Source organism: Trachypithecus francoisi, unplaced genomic scaffold, assembly GCF_009764315.1.
Source record: "Trachypithecus francoisi isolate TF-2019V2 unplaced genomic scaffold, Tfra_2.0 Lachesis_group12, whole genome shotgun sequence".
Classification (NCBI taxonomy): Eukaryota; Metazoa; Chordata; class Mammalia; order Primates; family Cercopithecidae; genus Trachypithecus; species Trachypithecus francoisi.
The window spans coordinates 64,463,532-64,480,988 of NW_022681457.1; the positions used below are offsets into that span (position 1 = coordinate 64,463,532).

Consider the following 17,457-nt stretch of genomic DNA (forward strand, 5'->3'; position numbering starts at 1 on the left):
TGTGTCAACCTGCGCGTCTGTCACCGTGGCCAGCCATGTGCCTGTTTGCCCAAGCATAGGGTATGAACCAGTGTGCGTGTTTCTGCTTTTGTGGGTATGTGTGAGCGTGGCGGGTGGTCCTCAGTGGTGTATCTGCTTGTGTATCTGTGCCCATGGAAATCTGTCTGTGTGTACACAAGCTTGTTGGCCTTCCTATCTTTGGGACTCTGTAGGAGTGCTGGCAGCATGTCTGTACCTTTGGTTTTGTTTTGTTTTGTTTTTGTTTTTGAGACAGAGTCTCGCGCTGTCACCCAGGCTAGAGTGATCTCAGCTCACTGCAACCTCCCCCTCCCGGGCTCAAGTGACTCTCCTGCCTCAGCCTCCAGAGTAGCCATGATTACAGGCATGTGCCACCATGCCCGGCTAATTTTAATTTTTTTAGTAGAGATGAGGTTTCACCAGGTTGGCCAGGCTAGTGTTGAACTCCGGGCCTCAAGTGATCCTCCCACCTTGGCCTCCCAAGGTGCTGGGAGTACAGGTGTGAGCCACCGTACCCGGCCATGCATCTTTGAATGCATTTATGTGCGGTGTGCATATACTTGTATGTTTCTGTATGGCCATTTGTGGGTGGGTCTTCACAGAAACATGCGTTTTTTGTGGCCAGTTTGTGAGTGTGGATGGTGGTGTGGCTATGTTTTTGACTGTGTCTCTGTGGGGTCATCCATCTACACGAGTGTGCGTGGGTCTGTGTAGACATAAATGTGCTTGTTTTGGTATTTTGTGACTGGTATAAGAGGTGCTGGCTGTGTGTCCAGGTCTTTGGGTTTCTCTATCAGTGTGTCATTCTGTGTGTCTGCCTCTATGGATGTACATACATACGTGGTTTTGTCTGGTTTTGTACCTGTATATCTGGGTCTTTGGGATCCCCCGTGTGTGTGTGTGTGCATGTGTGTGTGTATATGTGTGTGTAGCATTTCTGGGGATCTCACTGCAACAGATACTGCATGCACGTGCGTGCGCGCGCACACACACACACACATCTCCCTCCCGTCCCCTAAAACGGCCCTGTTAAGGACCCCATGGAGCACTGGGATCGGGGGTCAGTGGTCTCTTGGGCAGTCAGGCTGGGTGACCTTAGGCCCTGGCTGGGCCCAATTCCCAGAGGGCAGCCGCCTCAGCCCAGAAGCTCTTGGAGGCGTGTGTGTGTGTGTGTGTGTGTGTGTGTGTGTTCACAACCCTGTCCTCCACAGTCCTCCTGGCCTCTCCAGCCTGCCTGCTGGCTGCTTGCTGCTCCTCCATCTGAACTGAGAGAGTTAACCTAGCGGGCCAGGGCGGTCTGGGCTGGGGGCCGCCCCCTGGCCCCCCTCCAGCCCCAGCTCCAGTTACAGCTGCTGGTTGGGGAGGGCAAGGGTGGGGTGGGGCTGGGAGGGGAGCCTGTTGGGGGCGGCGCGTCCAGCTCTGGGCTAGGGGGTCCAAAGTGCTCAGCCCCCGGGGCACAGCAGGACGTTTGGGGGCCTTCTTTCAGCAGGGGACAGCCCGATTGGGGTGAGCGTCCCCAACTCCTTCCCTCCAGGCCTCACCCCTGGTCTGGCTGGGCTGCCTATTTTGGGAGCAGGAGTGGCCAGCCCGAGGCTTCCCAGGCAGGCCAACCCAAGAGGGAGGGAGTGTGGTTGGGGCAGTGGGTTCTGCAGGGTGGGATGTGGGCGACTCCTCCCTGCCCTGCTGGTGCGTGTGCACCCTGGCAGGGTGTGGAATTCGGACACACACATGTGTAGGGCTGGTTGCGTCACTGTGTGGGGGCACCGGAGGCCCAGAGGAGGAGTGCTGGATGCCTGACGGCGTTTACACCCCACGTCCTGCTCCAACCAGAAGTTTGGGGAGAGGTTGTTGTTCATGTCCACTCCGGCCCCAGTGTGTGTGTGTGTGTGTGTGTGTGTATGTCTGTGAGCGCGCGCACGCATCCCTGCCCCAGCAGTGTCTTCCGTCTCTCAGGCCCACTGGCCTGGGCCTCATGTCACTTGCCTGACATCCGATTGTGAAAGATGTCACCCAGAGGCGGGCAGAAGGGCTGTCTTTTCCTTTCCTCGTTGCTGCCCAGGGAGGAGACAGGGTGGCCTTTCCCACAGGGGCAGCCTGTGGCGATGTGGCAGCTGGGCCTCACCCGGACAGGGCTGTGCGTGACCCCCTGAGTGGGGGAAGGCAGGCTGTTGCCATGGTGGCCTGAGGGAGCCGAATTCCTCCAGGGTGAAGTGGGAGATATTTATACCCGGGGTCAGGCTGGGAGCGGGCAGGCGGAGAGGGCAGGGAGCTGGGATTTCGCGGGGCACAGTGAGGCCGGGCGTGTAGGCAGGTGGGACTTGGGTGTGCCCCGCTGTCTCCTGCTCCGTGTTGGTGTGAGGCAGCGCCTCCTCTGCCCTGCCAGGGTAGGTCTGGGAATCGGGGGCCTGCTGTGGGAGGTGGAGGCCCGAGGGAGGCCTCCAGGGACTGTGTGTCTCACCCCTGTCCCTGCTACATTGTGTTGTTGTGTGAACCCATTGTGGAGGTTGTTTTGGTGACACTGTGTCCCCACGAAGCTGGGGATACCCCTGTTTCTCGGAGCCACCAAGCTAGAGGATGAATGCTTCGGTGATTCAGTCCCCAGACTGTCTCTGACTTAATCCCTTGGGTTCAAGCCCTATGTGGGAGAGCAAGGGCACACACTTGCCTAACCTGTTGTGTCCCCCCCAGGACAATGGCGTCTCTTGGCCACATCTTGGTTTTCTGTGTGAGTCTCCTCACCATGGCCAAGGCAGGTGAGTGCAGGGGAGGCTGCCCGCTACCCACCTCAGCCCCGGGGTGGCGGCGGGGACTGAAACCCCAATCAAGAACCAAGTTGGAGACCGCAACCTAGACTGAGTCGGCTGGGGTACCAAGAAGTTTGGGGGTCTCCACGTGGGGTCCAGTCACAGGCTGGCATTTGGGGGAAGGGAGAGGAAGCCCCAGATCAGCACCCAGTTAGGTGCTCCCTGCCCCATCTGGGACAGTGCAGAGGGGGCAGCTGGGACCCAGAGAGGGTGGGCAGCCTGCCTAGGCACCCTCAGACTCTCAGCCCAGCAAGGCAGAGCCCCCAGTGGTCTCCTTATGCCCCTCCCTGTCCAGGACCCCAGGAAGCATTCAACCCCTGATTTCTCTCTTTCCAGAAAGTCCAAAGGAGCAAGACCCGTTCACTTATGGTGAGTGGGGGGTCTAATTCTGAGAGTTTTGGGGGAGATCCTGGCTTTGCTGTTCCTTTGATTCACCCTCCCCCAGAGTCCCAGTATGAAATCTCTGTCATTCTCCTTCCCTCTATTTTGTCCTTCCTTTCTGATTCCACCTGTCTGCGTCTTTCCCTGTCTGTGTCTCTCTGTGTCACTGTCTATGTGATACCTCTCTGGTTCTCTTTCTCTTGCCTGGGTCTCTCTCAGCATCTCGTGGCCCATCCTCTGCTTTTTCCCATCTTCTCTCCCCTTGTCCCCCTCCTCCCTGCCCCCTCCCTCCCTTTCCTATACACCTCTCTCCTCTCCCTGGTCCCCCACTTTCCTCCTCCCATATCTGCTCCCCCTTAATTGATCTTATTTCCCCGCTTCTCTCTGCTGGTCCTTTCTCCCTGTTTCCTCCTCCCCAATTTCCCCCTCTCCTATTCTCCCTCCTCTCCTCCCTGCCCTCACCTTCACTGCTCTGCTGCTCACAGACTACCAGTCCCTGCGGATCGGAGGCCTCATCATCGCCGGGATCCTCTTCATCCTGGGCATCCTCATTGTGCTCAGTGAGTGCCCCTAGCCCCCGCCCTCTACCCCGCCTCTCCCTGGCCCCGCCTCTCCCTGGCCCCGCCTCTCCCTGGCCCCGCCTCTCCCCCCCAGCTCCCCGGCCCGCCCCCTAGCCCCCTTCGCCCTGGCCCCGCCTCGCCCCGCTCCAACCCCTCCCAGGCCTTGCCCCGCCTACCCTGCCTTGGCTCCCCGGCCTCTAGCCCCGCCCCGTCCCCCAAGTCCCGCCCCTCGCGAGGGCGAGGTGGAGCTACAGCGCCGCTTGGCGTCCGCCGGGAGGGAGCCTCAGCCTCTCCTGCTTCTCCATGCCCACAGGCAGAAGATGCCGATGCAAGTTCAACCAGCAGCAGAGGTAAGACGCCCCTCCCCGCCTTCCTTCGCCCGCTCCTGCTCTGGAGGGCGCCGCAGGTGAGGCGGGGAGTTCGCCTGACCCGCAGCCCGATCCCCATCAGCGACTATGTATTAAGCACCTACTATGTACCATGGCCCAAGCCAGGCCCTGGGACCAAGCGAGGAAAAAACCTCCCGCCCTTCCTGGCCGAGCTCCCAGCCTAGTGGAGGCGGTGGCCGTGGGTTCCAACAGCCCCACAGATAGAAAAATCACAAAGCGTGATAACACAAAGTGCAGGAAAGAAGGAGCGGCGGTGAAATGAGATCATCTCACACGCGGCCCAGTTTAGCTTAGAGTCCTGTTCCTAGCTCTATGATTCCTCTTCAAATAAAATGTTAAAGCATGGACAATGTGTGAATATGTTAGAACAATTATAGATATTATCATAAGCAGTAGCTAATATTTATTGGGTGTGTACCACGTGTCAGATACGGTTTCACTTCCTCTGGGAGGGAGGTGCTGTTATTTTACAGATGAGGAAACTGAGGCACAGGGAGGTAAAGTCACTTTGTTCAAGATCACTCAAGTGGAAGATGGGGGATTCCGGGTTTCCAACCCAGGCCATCTCACGACAGTCTGCCAAGTCCCCTTGACTGTCCCTCCCCTACCAACTTCACATCCCTGCCCCCAAATCCGCGGAGGTACTCACTGTTAACCGGCTTGGAAGCCCCCTGCCAAGCACTTAAGCTGCTCCTGGGTGCTTCTTATTTCTGGCGGACCCCGAGCCTGTTCTTCGTCCATATCTGGGCCTTGTTACACCGGTCTGGGAAAGGAGGCTTGTACTGGGGGTTCCTAGAAGGGCAGCCTCTCCCCCTTTCCATCCCGAAATCCTTCTGCCTCTGTCCTCCCAGGACTGGGGAACCCGATGAAGAGGAGGGAACTTTCCGCAGCTCCATCCGCCGTGAGTCTGGGGAGACTGCGGGTATTTTGGGGAGAGGGCTGGTTCCAAGGACCCCTTTTCCTGGCCCTCCCTGGCTGCGTAGAGGGAGGGGCTGGATCTGAAAGCGGACGGAGGGCGGGGAGTTGCCCCGCCTGCCCAGGAGCTGGGGATGCCTCTCCTGATGACCCCCGACCTCCGTGTTCCCCCCCAGGTCTGTCCACCCGCAGGCGGTAGAAACACCTGGCGCGATGGAATCCGGCCAGGTGCTGCAGCTCTGACACGGCGGTGGGAGGGAAGGAGGGAGGAAGGAAAGGCGGGAGAGGGAGGGGGCCAAGTGCCAGGGTTGGAGGGCGGCGAGGGGTGGTGCTGGACTTCCCCCCTCACCTTTCACTCACCTTTTTCACCCCACAGGACTCCCCTGGCACCTGACGTCTCCCACGCTCCACCTGCGCGCCCACCGCCCCCTCCGCCGCCCCTTCCCCAGCCCTGCCCCCACAGACTCCCCCTGCCCCCCAGACTTGCAATAAAACGTGCGTTCCTTTCGACAGCACTTTGTCGGTCTCGGTCCCTCAGCGCGAAAGCCCAGCGCCCCTGGACCCCAGCAGGGGGCGCCCCACCCTAGAGGAAGGGGCGGGGACGGCGGGGGCGGGGGCGGGGGTGGCCTGCACGGGGGCGGGCTCCCCGGGCCCCCATTGGCTGCAGGCCCCCCCACGCCAGGGCTCCCCCCAGCTCCCCCCCATATCGGTCCGTCCTGCTTCCAGCTGCTGCAGCGCGCCTTCGCCGCCAAAGCATCCAGCAGCCCCCTGCTCCGGCCCAGCATGGCGACCCCGACCCAGACCCCCACAAAGGGTGAGCGTCGTCTGGGGAGGGGGTTGCAGGGGGGCTCCGGGATCTGAGAGCCTAGGAGAGAGGGTGTCGGGAGATTTCAGCAATGGTAAGGCAAGGGAGTGGGGGGAGGGAGGTCTGCTCCTCCTGTGGGTGGAGGCCCCTGTAATGCAGCCCCCCTGATCGCCCCTCCGGGTCTCTGGGACACCCCCTCCCCGGCGGGCGTCCTGTGCCAGACCTGCGGTTGGAGAGTGGCAGTCCCGGGAGAAGGGATGCTCGGACAGGTCGCTATGGCAACCGGGTGTCTGGTCCTGCACCGTGGTGGTAGCAGACGGGAAGAGATGAGCTTGCAGGGTGGGAGCGGGTGGGTCTGCGGCCAGAGACGTTCTGGAAGATTTCAGGGTCCCTGGGGTGGGCAAGGGAAGGGGAGGAGGTTCATGTCCCTCTTCTTTCCAGTGCTGTCTCCTAGGGTGTGTGTTTCCTGAAACCCTTGACAGCCAGGTTCAGAGGAAAGGAGTGAGAGCTGAAGGAAGAGACAGCGAGAAGGGGTATAGCAAGAGATGGACAGGGAGAACCTGGAAGAGACAGAGACCGAGAGGCAGGAGATCCAGAGTCACAGATACAAAGACCCAGGAAGACAAATAGATAGACTCAGAGAGATTCCCAGTGGAGGCGAGAGGCAGAGAACGGTAGACAGAGATGCAGAGAGAGAGAGAAAAAAAAATGAGAGCTGGGAGATAGCGAGATTGAGACCGCTATGGAGAGAGAAGCAGAGAGACGGAGGGAGAGAGAAGCAGAGAGACGGAGGGAGAGAGACGGACCCATGGGGAGAGAGGGGAATAGAAAGAGAAGGAAGCAGTGTGGGGTGGGGCCCAAACCACTGCAGTGAACCCCCATGGGTGGGAATGGGGTAATGGGACCCTCCTTCCCAGCCCACAGCAGGGGTGTTTTCCAATCCCAGAGGTGTACCCGGGTATGCACCTAGCTGCCCCTACTGCCCCCATCCAGCCGCACACTGATTTCCATTCCACACCCGTTAACCCAGTTATGCACCCAGTTGAACACCCACTTCCACCGTCGCCCCCTAATAGCCCCCATTGCTAAGCCTGCTTCTGCAGAGGAGCAAGGCACAGACTGCTTCGAGAGGGAGCGGGTGCCCAGCTAGGGTCTCCAGCACTGAGGGCAGGGGATGGGCCAGGGGTGTTGAGAAGCCACTGGCCGTGAAGGGAACCCCAGTTCCACTTGGATGACTCCCTCCCTTCCGTGCTTCCCAGAAGGCGGGGGCTGCTGCACTGAGCCATATCTGCAGAATCCGAAGCAGGGCGGGGGGTGGGGGGGCTGCAGAGGCTGGAAACCACCCTAGAGAGAGGGGGCAGGGCTGAGGCAGCAGGCCTGGCGGGAGCCCAGGGCTTCTTTTTGCAGAGGTGGTGGTTAACAGGATCGATGGCAGCAGACGGGCAGAGGTGGGAGGACAGACTCCTCAACCCCACCTCCTCTGCCTCCCCCTTTCCCAGTCACAGCATGAGAGGGGACCGCAGGTCTCGGGAAATCCCGGGGGAAGAAAAGCATGTTGTGCATTGCAAACTGCTTAAGGAAACTAATTAATGAATTGTTGGGGAGCGAGGGGGGAAGAGGGGAGATTGTCTCCCTCCACCCTGCCAGAGAACGGGGGGGAGAATTAGGGGTGAACAGAAGAGGGATGCATGAGCACAGCTGGGTCCGGGTCCCTGTCCCTGAAATGGACCCCCAGCTTGGCCAGAAGCCAGTCCTGCAGGGGCAACAGTAGGAGGTGCAAAAGGAGGGGAGAGGGTCAAGATTGAAACCTGCATCTTACACAGGACCTCACAAGGGACCCCACTCAACCTGGGATGCCGGGACCTATCACCTCTCTTCACCTCACGAGATGCCCCAGTTACCATAGCAACCACCTCCTTCCTGATATCTCCTTGGCAGCTGGCCAGGAGTAGTGCACATTCCTTTGCCTGACTCCTGGCCCCACCCTTAGCCCAGCCACGCCTGGGGACCCAAGTTGCTGGGGCAGCAGGGACCAGAGGAGGATCTCCTGCATGGAACACTAGATTCTGGGACAGGTGCTCACCCAGTGGGCTCCTGATAACTTTGGGGAAGGGCAGGTGTGTGGAAAACAGACTAGTGAGACAATCCACCTTTTGCAGCCTCCTGCAGCCTAGGACCGCCTCATAATCATTCCTTCTATTCATTCATCCCAGAAAACTTGGAGAGCCTTTCGTAAATGTCAGGATGAACAGCAGCCATGAGTCAAACAAATTTACTCACTCTCTGGTGGGGAAACTTACACAGAGCACAAGGGACCCTGAAGCAGTGTTTCACCATCTTGGCGCTTTTGAGTATTACCGTCACAATTTTCACTTTATTCAAATATTCCTCACACTGCTATTTATTGAATTTTTTTCCCTTCAAATGATTAGCTTTTTTACTTTTATTTTTTGAGACAGGGTCTCACTCTGTCACCCAGGCTGGAGTGCAATGGTGCGATCACAGCTCACTGCAGCCTCAAAGTCCTGGGCTCAATCTATCCTCCCACATCAACCTCCCGAGTAGCTGGGACTACAAGGCACTCCCCGCTACACCCAGCTAATTTTTGTATTTTTTGTAGAGACAGGTTTTGCCATGTTTCCCAGGCTGGTCTCAAACTCCTGGGCTCAAGCAATTCACCTGCCTTGGCCACCCAAAGTGCTTAGGATTACAGGCATGGGCCACCATGCCCAACCCAGGATTAGCTTTTTAAAAACAATGAGCTTTATTTTACAGCACCACCACAACTGGAAAATTCATCATTTTCTTCTTCTTTTTTTTTTTTGAGATGGAGTCTCGCTCTGTCATCCAGGCTGGAGTGCAGTGGCACAATCTTGGCTCACTGCAACCTCTGCCTCCCGGGTTCAAGTGATTCTTCTGCCTCAGCCTCCCAAGTAGCTGGGACTACAGGGGTGCACCACCACACCCAGCTAATTTTTGTATTGTTAGTACAGACAGGGTTTCGCCATATTGGCCAGGCAGGTCTTGAACTCCTGACCTCGTGATCCGCCCACCTTGGCCTCCCAAAGTGCTGGGATTACAGGCATGAATCACCATGCCCAGTTGGAAAATTCATCTTTTTTTTGCCTTAAATTGAAGGCAGCGTAAGAGCAATCTGAAGCAGGTGATTTCGCTTTTCTGGGTCTGGTGTCCCCCTGGCAGGAAATGGGGATGAAGATAGCACCCATATGAAAGAGTTGCTATGAAGATTAAGAGTAAATGCACTGATATCCGTCAGATGCTTAGCAGGGAGGCTGGAATGGAGTCAGAACTACCCCTTGCTGGTTACATCAATAAGTAAAGGAGAAAACCAAATAATGCCACAAAATTCTGCCTAGATTTTATTGCCTGCTGAAGATTCGGAGCCCAAGGCCTGTTTTCTCTTAGGTAAAGGGGGAGATTAACAAGGGTTGGAAGGTGTTAAAGATACCTCAGCACCAACCTAAGACATCCTCTTTGAAGACTGGACAGAGACCTGGGAAGGGTAAACTTACACATTGTGTGAATCATGATCTTTCTTTTTTTTTTTTTTTTTGAGACAGAGTCTCGCTCTGTCACCCAGGCTGGAGTGCAGTGGCGCAATCTTGGCTCACTGCAAGCCCGGCCTCCCGGGTTTACGCCATTCTCCTGCCTCAGCCTCCCGAGTAACTGGGACTACAGGTGCCCGCCACCTCGCCCGGCTAGTTTTTTGTATTTTTTTTAGTAGAGACGGGGTTTCACCATGTTAGCCAGGATGGTCTTGATCTCCTGACCTCGTGATCCGCCCATCTCGGCCTCCCAAAGTGCTGGGATTACAGGCTTGAGCCACCGCGCCCGGCCGAATCATGGTCTTTCTTTGGGGCCACCTCTATCAGTCAGTTTCGGCTAGAGTATGCTGCGGTAACAAACAGGTGTTGCTTTGGGGCCACCTCTGTCAGTCAGTTTCAGCTAGAGTATGCTGCAGTAACAAATAGTACCAAAAGTCTCAGGGGTTTATGACAACCAGGTTCACTTCTCACTTAGGCTATATGTGCATCACAGGTTGACCAGTCATCAAAGAAAACTAGAACAGTCAGCATCTTGAACATTCAGACCACCAGGCTAGAAGTGAAACAGAGCTTTGGCCTGGAGGCCTGAATGTTCCTGAATGTTTAAATGCCCCAGCCTGGAAGTGACAATGCACTTCTACTCACAGTTCCTTGGCCAGAATTAGTCATATGGCCCTACCCAACCTCCAGGGAGCCATCCTTCTCTGAGCCTGGAAGGGGGAAGAAGAACACCCATGACATCAGGCATCACCCTGGCACCCCTCACCCTCTCCCCATGTGGCAGACAGTCTGCTGCCAAATTCTGCTCTAGGAAAGGCCAAATATGATAAGAACTGTCAGAGGCATTCGAGAGCCATCGGGATGAACTTGTTGAATGGGAAGGATGTTCTGAGCTCTCCTGCAGGGGAACGTGATTAGGACCAGGAAGGCAGGAAGTGGAGAAAAGTGAGTCCAGAGGCACACACACATTTTATCCACATGTGAACATTTCTGAAATCATTATGTGTCTTCTAATGGATGGGGACATTTCACACGGTAGAGTTTCAAACATATTTACACATACACACACACACACAAAGGGAAAACCATTACAAACTCAATTTTGAATCTTAAACTTGATGTTGTCTTAGAAATAAGTAATAATGGGCTGGATGCGGTGGCTCACATCTGTAATCCCAGCACTATGGGAGGCTGAGGCAGGCGGATCACTGAAGGTCAGGAGTTTGAGACCAGACCAGCCAACACAGTGAAATCCTGTCTCTACTAAAAATACAAAAATTAGCCAGAAGTGGTAGTGCACACCTATAATCCCAGCACTTGGGGGGCTGAGGCAGGAGAATTGCTTGAACCTAGGAGGTGGAGTTTGCAGTGAGCTGAGATCTTGTCAGGGCACTCCAACCTGGGTGACAGAGCAAGACCCTGTCTGAAAGAAGGAAAGGAAAAGAGAGGGGAGGGGAAGGGAGGGGAGCGGAGGAGAGGGAGAGGAGAGGAGAGGAGAGGAGAGGGGAGGAGAGGGGAGGGGGGGGAGGGGAGGGGAGAGGAGAGGAGAGGAGTATGAATTAGCACAGCTTATCTGTACTGGATGGAGTGTCAGGAGTGAGTGGATGACAGCAGTAGCAGCAGGTGCCTGTGGAAGCCCTCAGGTGACTGAGAAGTTTTAGGGAGTGTTTAGGGGAAGCTGAGACATTCATTGGACCACCAGTGGAAATGGGGTCTGTTTAACCTTGTGACATCACGTGCAAGAGGGAGTGCGTCTGTGTTTTTCAGGGAATGAGTCCATAGCTTGCATCAGACCTCCACAGGGGTCTGGAACCAGGACTGCCATGTAGTTTGGGTAGATTGTACACTGCATAGAGGATGGTGCTGACTGATGGAGTGAGTAGGGGCTGGAATCCAGCTTGGGCTATGCTCTTCCAGCCTTGCGGCCTGCCATAAAGCCACATCATCCAAACGAAGGGGTCTCTATCTGACTTCCACAAAGAAATTATTGGGCCCTCTATCTGGATCCTGAAAAATATTAAGAAATCCACTGTTGAGTTTTTTTTTTTTCTTTCTCTTTTTCTCTGCTTCTTCCCCTCAGCTCCTGAGGAACCTGACCCATTTTACTACGGTGAGTGCTGGATTTGGGGATGGGGCTGGACTGGGGAGTGGCTGCAGGTGTTCCCAGATCGCTCCGGACATGGCTTCAGCTATGGCTACACGATATGTGGTGCTGGGCCACTGGCCACAGGATCATATATATGGGTGTGGTTCACATCAGCTGGGTTCGTGGAGGGCAGAACCAGATGGGGGAGTGGGGGTGCCTCACACTCTCTCTGAGCCCCCTTCAGGTCTCACCCGGATCTGGGCTGGTGCCTTTGTGTCGTCAGAGAAGCAGATGAAGGAAAATCTTAGAAGCAATGACTCTGAGGCCAGGCTGCCTGGATTTGAATCCTGCCTTATCCACTCACTAGCTGTATGGCCTTGGGCAAGCGACTTTGCCCCTCTGGGCCCTTCTGTAAACAAGGGACAGTAATAGTTCCCACCTACGAGGACTGTGGGAAAGATAACTGGCCGGTGCCATTAAATCTCCTCCATGGCATTGAAGCTCAAAAAAGTTACCCCAGGCCTGGTAGATCTGGCTCCAGTTTCCCCTCTGAACACCCTCCTGTTGCCTCCACCTCACCCCTTTGCTCATTCATACTTTTCCCCTAGGTGTCAATTTATCTCCCATCTCAGGGCCTTTGCATGATTCTGCAGGAATGCTTCTCCTCTAGCTTTGTACACGGCTGGCTAAGGCTCCTCCTTATTCAGGCCTCAGATCAAACATAGACTCCTCTGCTGGGATAGGCCCTCCTGACTCCCTGGCAAGGAAGAGCCACACCAGGCCCAGCTGGAGTCGCATGACTTGTTTTGGAGGAGTTGTTTCTTTAATGCTTTATCAGAATATGAAAGTCATCTCCTTGAGGGTAGAGGCCTGGACCACTACTGGTACAGAGTGAGTGCTCCCTAAATTCATATCTCAACAAATACTTAGCGGGCACAGGCTCTATGCCTGGCAATGTTCCAAGCAGCTGGAGACACTGCAATGAACCACACAGACAAGAATTCAAGAATGCAAGAATTCCTGCCCTCCTCCTGACCTTCCACTCAATGGAAAAGAGACAGATACTCAAGAAAACAAAATATGAAAATTATATATTAGACAAGAATGTTATTGGCCACGTATGGTGGCTCATGACTGTAATCCTAGTGCTTTGGGAGGCCGAGGCAGGAGGATCGCTCAAGTCCAGGAGTTTGAAGCTGCACTGAACTATGATTGTGATTTTTTTTTTTTTTTTTGAGATAAGAGTCTCACTCTGTGGCTCAGGCTGGAGTGCAATAGCGCAATCTCGGCTCACTGCAACCCCCGCCTTCCAGGTTCAAGTGATTCTCCTGCCTCAGCCTCCCGAGTAGGTGGAACTACAGGCCCACACCACCACACCTGGCTAATTTTCATATTTTTAGTAGTGACAGGATTTCACCGTGTTGGCTAGGCTGGTCTTGGACTCCTGACCTCAAGTGATCTGCTTGCCTTGGCCTCCCAAAATGCTGGGATTACAGGCATGAGCCACTGTGCTCAGCTCTACAAAAAACAATTTAAAAATTAGCTGGGCGTGGTGGTGTGTGCCTGTAGTCTCGGCTACTTGGGAGGCTGAGCAGGGAGGATCTCTTGGAGCCCAAGAAGTGGAGGCTGCAGTGAGCCATAATTGCACCACTGCACCCCAGCCTGGGTGACAGAGTGACACCACGTCTCTTAAAAAAAAAGACAAGAATATTATTAGGCAAGAATATTAGGTAAGAATAATTCCTATGAAGTAGAGAAGGGAATGAGATTGGAAAGTGTGGAGGAGAGGATGGAAAATTCTGAATAGGACAGCCAGAGGTTTTTCTCACAGTGAGATAAAGCCCAGACATTGGTGAGGGAAGGAGCCATGTGGATATTTGGGGGAAGAGCTTTCAGGCTGCAGGAACAGCCAGTCATAGGATAGGATAGGATAGCCCCGGGATAGGATCAGGCCGGATATACCCCAGGAACAGCGGGGAGGCCATTGTGGCTAGAGTAGGATTGATGGGGAGGGTGAGGTGGGGTGAGGTCCAAGAAGGAAAGGGACTGGATCATATGGGACTTTGAGAGCCATCGTGAGGACTCTGGTTTCTACCTTGAGGGCAATGGGATGAGGAGGGCTCCGAGCGGAGGAGAACCCAGATCTGACTCAAATGTTGATGGGTCCTTGTGGCTATCAGAGGTGGGAGTGCAGGCAGGCCAGCAAGACCCTAGAGAAGGCTGCTGCAGAGGCCAGATGGGTGACAATAGTGGACAGAACCAGGGCCAGGGAGGAGATGGTAGAGGGAGAGTATTATGTATATATCCAGGGTGGAAAGTGCAGCGGGAGAGAGCAGGGGAGGAAAGTAGAGGATACAGAGGGCAAGGGGAGCTAATGGTGCCCAAGCCCACACCCTACATCCTCACATCAACCCCCTGAAGGAGAGTCCAGCATGGCCCGCAGCCTCCCTGGGCGATTCTGGGCCCGTGGCTGGGCAACACAGAGCCAGGACTGGGGCTCCAGGTGGAGCCCAGGTGCTGTCCCTGCCTCGATGTCCCCCGTTATCTTCCCCAGACTACAACACGGTGCAGACTGTGGGCATGACTCTGGCAACCATCTTGTTCCTGCTGGGTATCCTCATCGTCATCAGTAAGTGTGACCCGTCCCTGGGCTGCCTGGGCCTCCGGTTCCTTTGCTGGCTTTCATGCATATCCTACACCCTATGTCCTGTCTTCTTGTTCCGTCTCTCTCTCTCCCAACAGGCAAGAAGGTGAAGTGCAGGAAGGCAGACTCCAGGTCTGAGAGGTCTGGCAGCAGTGGGCAGAGAGTGGGAGGGGGCCTCGGGGTACCTCCCTAGCAGACAGGCAGGATCCGCTGGGCCTGCCATGTGTGTTCTGCAAAGCCTATGGTTACTGAACCTCTTTCTACTTTTCTCTCTCATTTCTGCCTCCACAGCCCAACCTGCAAATCCTGTAAGTCCGAGCTTCCCTCTTCAGGTGAGGGTGAGAAACTGTGGTTCTGGGAGGGTTTTGGGAAGTCTTGTGGATGGACTGGGCAGTGGGGCTGCCCGCAGATATCACAGGACAATTCCCTAGGAAGCTGAGGAAATGCCCCAGATGAAAGATACTAAACCTGGCTGGGTGCAGTGGCTTACGCCTGTAATTCCAGTACTTTGGGAGGCCGAGGTGGGCAGATCACCTGAGGTCAGGAGATTGAGACCAGCCTGGCCAGCATGGTGAAACCCCGTCTCTACTAAAAATACAAAAATTAGCTGGGCATGGTGGTGCGCACCTGTAATCCCAGCTACTCAGGAGACTGAGGCAGGAGAATCACCTGAACCTGGGAGGCAGAGGTTTCAGTGAGTTGAGATCGTACCACTCCATTCCAGCCTGGGTGACAGAGTGAGACTCTGTCAAAAAAAAAAAAAAAAGAAAGAAAATAAAAAAAGAGAAAGGAAGGAAGGAAAGAAGGGAGGGAGGGAGGAAGGAAAGGAGGGAGGAAGGGAGGAAGGAAGGAAAGGAGGGAGGAAGGGAGGGAGGGAAAAGAAAGATGAAGCTAAACCGTGAGGAGGCAGTGAGATGTGACATGTCCCAGAGTCCACGGAGATTCCCAGAAACAAATGCTCAAGCCTATAAAAGCCAGGACATGCTGATTTCCCAGGAGAGGAAACTACAGGCCTATGAAGAGAAGGGCCCCATGTGGGAGGAGCTCTGTCAGTCAGAAGGGAGAGACAGGGAGCACTGAGGAAGACGAAGAGAGGCTTTCCAGACTTGATCGTTCAGCCGGGCAGATCCAGGATGAAATAGCCAAGGAAAAGGGACAGGGGGAGAGAGGGAAGGTTTCTGAATAGTTGCATCAAAATAACAAAAAGAGAGATGAATAGAATGCAGATTTTAGAATTCACATTGGAAAAGAACATATGGGATGCAGGGAGTGTGAGGATGGAGAAGAAAGCTGGGAAGCACAGGAGGGGGTAGAGTGGAGAGGATGGAGGTGTTCGGGGAGAATGTGGGAAGGAGGAGCCCAGGAAGGAAGGGGAGGAGGATGGGAGGAGGACGGCCTGCAGGGTGGAGGAGGGAGAATGGGTGTAAGCCTGGAAGGTGTAAAGGGAGAACGACAGGGATGCAAGGCAAGCAAGCATGTCGATGAAAGATTCTGACTCCTTGGGGCTGTTAATTTTAATTATGTAAAAATATCTTGACCTGTTTTTAGTGGAAATGCAGCCTTTCCGGAGACTTGTAAAAAACCAGAAATGAGAATTTCTGTGTCTCCTATAAAGTTCTTATAACAACAACAACAACAACAACAAAAAAGCAGGAGGGACACACGGGTTATTCATGGTTGAGGGGTATTTGGTGTGGAATTTGTTTCAGGTTCCTTTTTTCTTTTTTTTTTTTTTTTGAGACAGAGTCTTGCCCTGTCCTCCATTGCCCAGGCTGGGGTGCAGTGGCACAATCTCAGCTTACTACGACACTGCAACCTCTGCGTCCCAGGTTCAAGAGATTCTCCTGCCTCAGCCTCCCAAGTAGCTGGGACGACAGGCACACACCACCACACCCGGCAAATTTTTATATTTTTAGCAGAGATGAGGGCTCACCGTGTTGGCCAGGCTGGTCTCAAACTCCTGACCTCAAAAGTGCTTGGATTACAGGCATGAGCCACCACGCTCGACCTGTTTCATGTTTATTTAATGAGTTTTAAAACATGAACAGGGCACTTATGGATTCGTAGGGCAGCATGGGGTTTGGCCTTGTCACCTGGGGCACAGACGAAGACTTTGCACAGGTTTCTGGCCTCTCCTAGGTGAATGATGGTCTGGAGCCGGTAGGGAATGGGGGAATTCCGGTTGTAGCCAAATGTTCAGGACAGGGAGTGTAGGAAAGGAGTGAGGGTGTAGGAGGAGATTGCGGATGGGAAGGGGGATGCGGACTCCCTTTCTGGCAGGGGGACAGCCCCAAAAGCCCAGGTTGGGTCTGGGGCCGCCAGCCCGGTGGCAGGTGTTTCTCTCCATGACAGCAGCCAGAGGTGTCCCCAAGGGAACCAGACATTAGAGTGTGGGAAGCAAGACAGCTCCTCAGTGTTAGCTCAGGGGTGACAGTCCCTGGGGTCTGGCTTCCATGGTGCCGGGGAATGGAGAGCCAACAAGCTGTGGGGAGGGAGACAGTTTCCACCTCTCTGGTGGCTCACGCACCCCCGTCTCTCCCCAGCCCCTGGTGGCGGCGGCGTGTAACACCTGCCCGAGGAACCTCCGCTGCCGACCCTGTCTGAGCGCGGGAGCCTGAGGACCGGGTGGAGGCGGTGGGGACCCAGCCGCGCGCCGGGAGCGCTCCCCGGAATGAGCCGCCCCACCCACCCCAAGGCTGGAGCCGCTGCACCCTGCTGTCCCTCCCCAGGCCTTGGCAATGATGATCCCCCAAAGAGCCCGTCTGCACCCCAGACCCGGGGCCTCAGGCCTCCAGCTCCTGGGAGCCGGGAGTCCTTCCCGGCCCAGTCCCGCCAGCATCCCCGTGTACGGTCCCTCTGCACCTCCTTGTCTCAGCCCCGAAGATCCGTCCCCCTGGCCCCTCAGTGTCCATGTCTTGAGCTTAATAAATGTGCATTTGGTTTTTTCTCCTGTTCTGTCTGTGTGTTCTCATCTGTGGGGCACGGTGTGGGTAGGGGTGCAGAACTGAACCTGGGGTAGCTCTCCCCTGCGTGCCCGGGGTTGCCCCCTCTTCCTTCTCCTCTCCCAGTGCCCCGAGTTGCCCCCCTCCAATTCCTTCTTCCTCAACACCTTCGGATTTGTCCTTTCCCTTCCTCCAGGGACCCCAGAATAGACCCCTCCCCTTCTCCCCCTGCTTTCTCAGAGGCGTCCACTCACCCTAGACCTGACGGCCCCATCCCCGTCCCCACACTCCCCCACCACTGTGCCCTCACCCCTGCCCCCCGTTGCCCTCAGCGGCTCCCCCTCCTG

General features: G+C 55.4%; 2 protein-coding genes across 8 annotated transcripts; both read left to right on the forward strand.

The window, feature by feature from the left end:
* The first annotated feature begins 1,392 nt into the window (after positions 1–1,392).
* FXYD1 (FXYD domain containing ion transport regulator 1) lies at positions 1,393–5,579 on the forward strand. 6 transcript variants are annotated; one of them, XM_033225705.1, is made up of 8 exons: positions 1,393–1,524; positions 2,707–2,771; positions 3,159–3,191; positions 3,689–3,763; positions 3,984–4,113; positions 5,004–5,053; positions 5,244–5,295; positions 5,444–5,579. In XM_033225705.1, the coding sequence occupies exons 2-7, from the start codon at positions 2,711–2,713 to the stop codon at positions 5,264–5,266; spliced, it is 372 nt and encodes a 123-aa protein (XP_033081596.1). In that variant the 5' UTR covers positions 1,393–1,524; positions 2,707–2,710; the 3' UTR covers positions 5,267–5,295; positions 5,444–5,579. The 6 variants fall into 6 exon arrangements, with proteins under 6 accessions (XP_033081596.1, XP_033081599.1, XP_033081597.1 ...); XM_033225708.1 differs by having other exon boundaries at positions 4,077–4,113; XM_033225706.1 differs by lacking the exon at positions 1,393–1,524 and adding an exon at positions 1,638–2,223.
* Positions 5,580–5,593: 14 nt separating this feature from the next.
* On the forward strand, positions 5,594–17,115 carry FXYD7 (FXYD domain containing ion transport regulator 7). Of its 2 annotated transcripts, none has more exons than XM_033225711.1 (6): positions 5,594–5,881; positions 11,519–11,548; positions 14,079–14,153; positions 14,267–14,309; positions 14,460–14,500; positions 16,712–17,115. In XM_033225711.1, exons 1-6 carry the CDS (start codon positions 5,851–5,853, stop codon positions 16,732–16,734), a joined length of 243 nt encoding a protein of 80 aa, XP_033081602.1. In that variant the 5' UTR covers positions 5,594–5,850; the 3' UTR covers positions 16,735–17,115. The 2 variants fall into 2 exon arrangements, with proteins under 2 accessions (XP_033081602.1, XP_033081603.1); XM_033225712.1 differs by having other exon boundaries at positions 5,772–5,881; positions 14,267–14,300.
* The last annotated feature ends 342 nt before the right edge of the window (positions 17,116–17,457 follow it).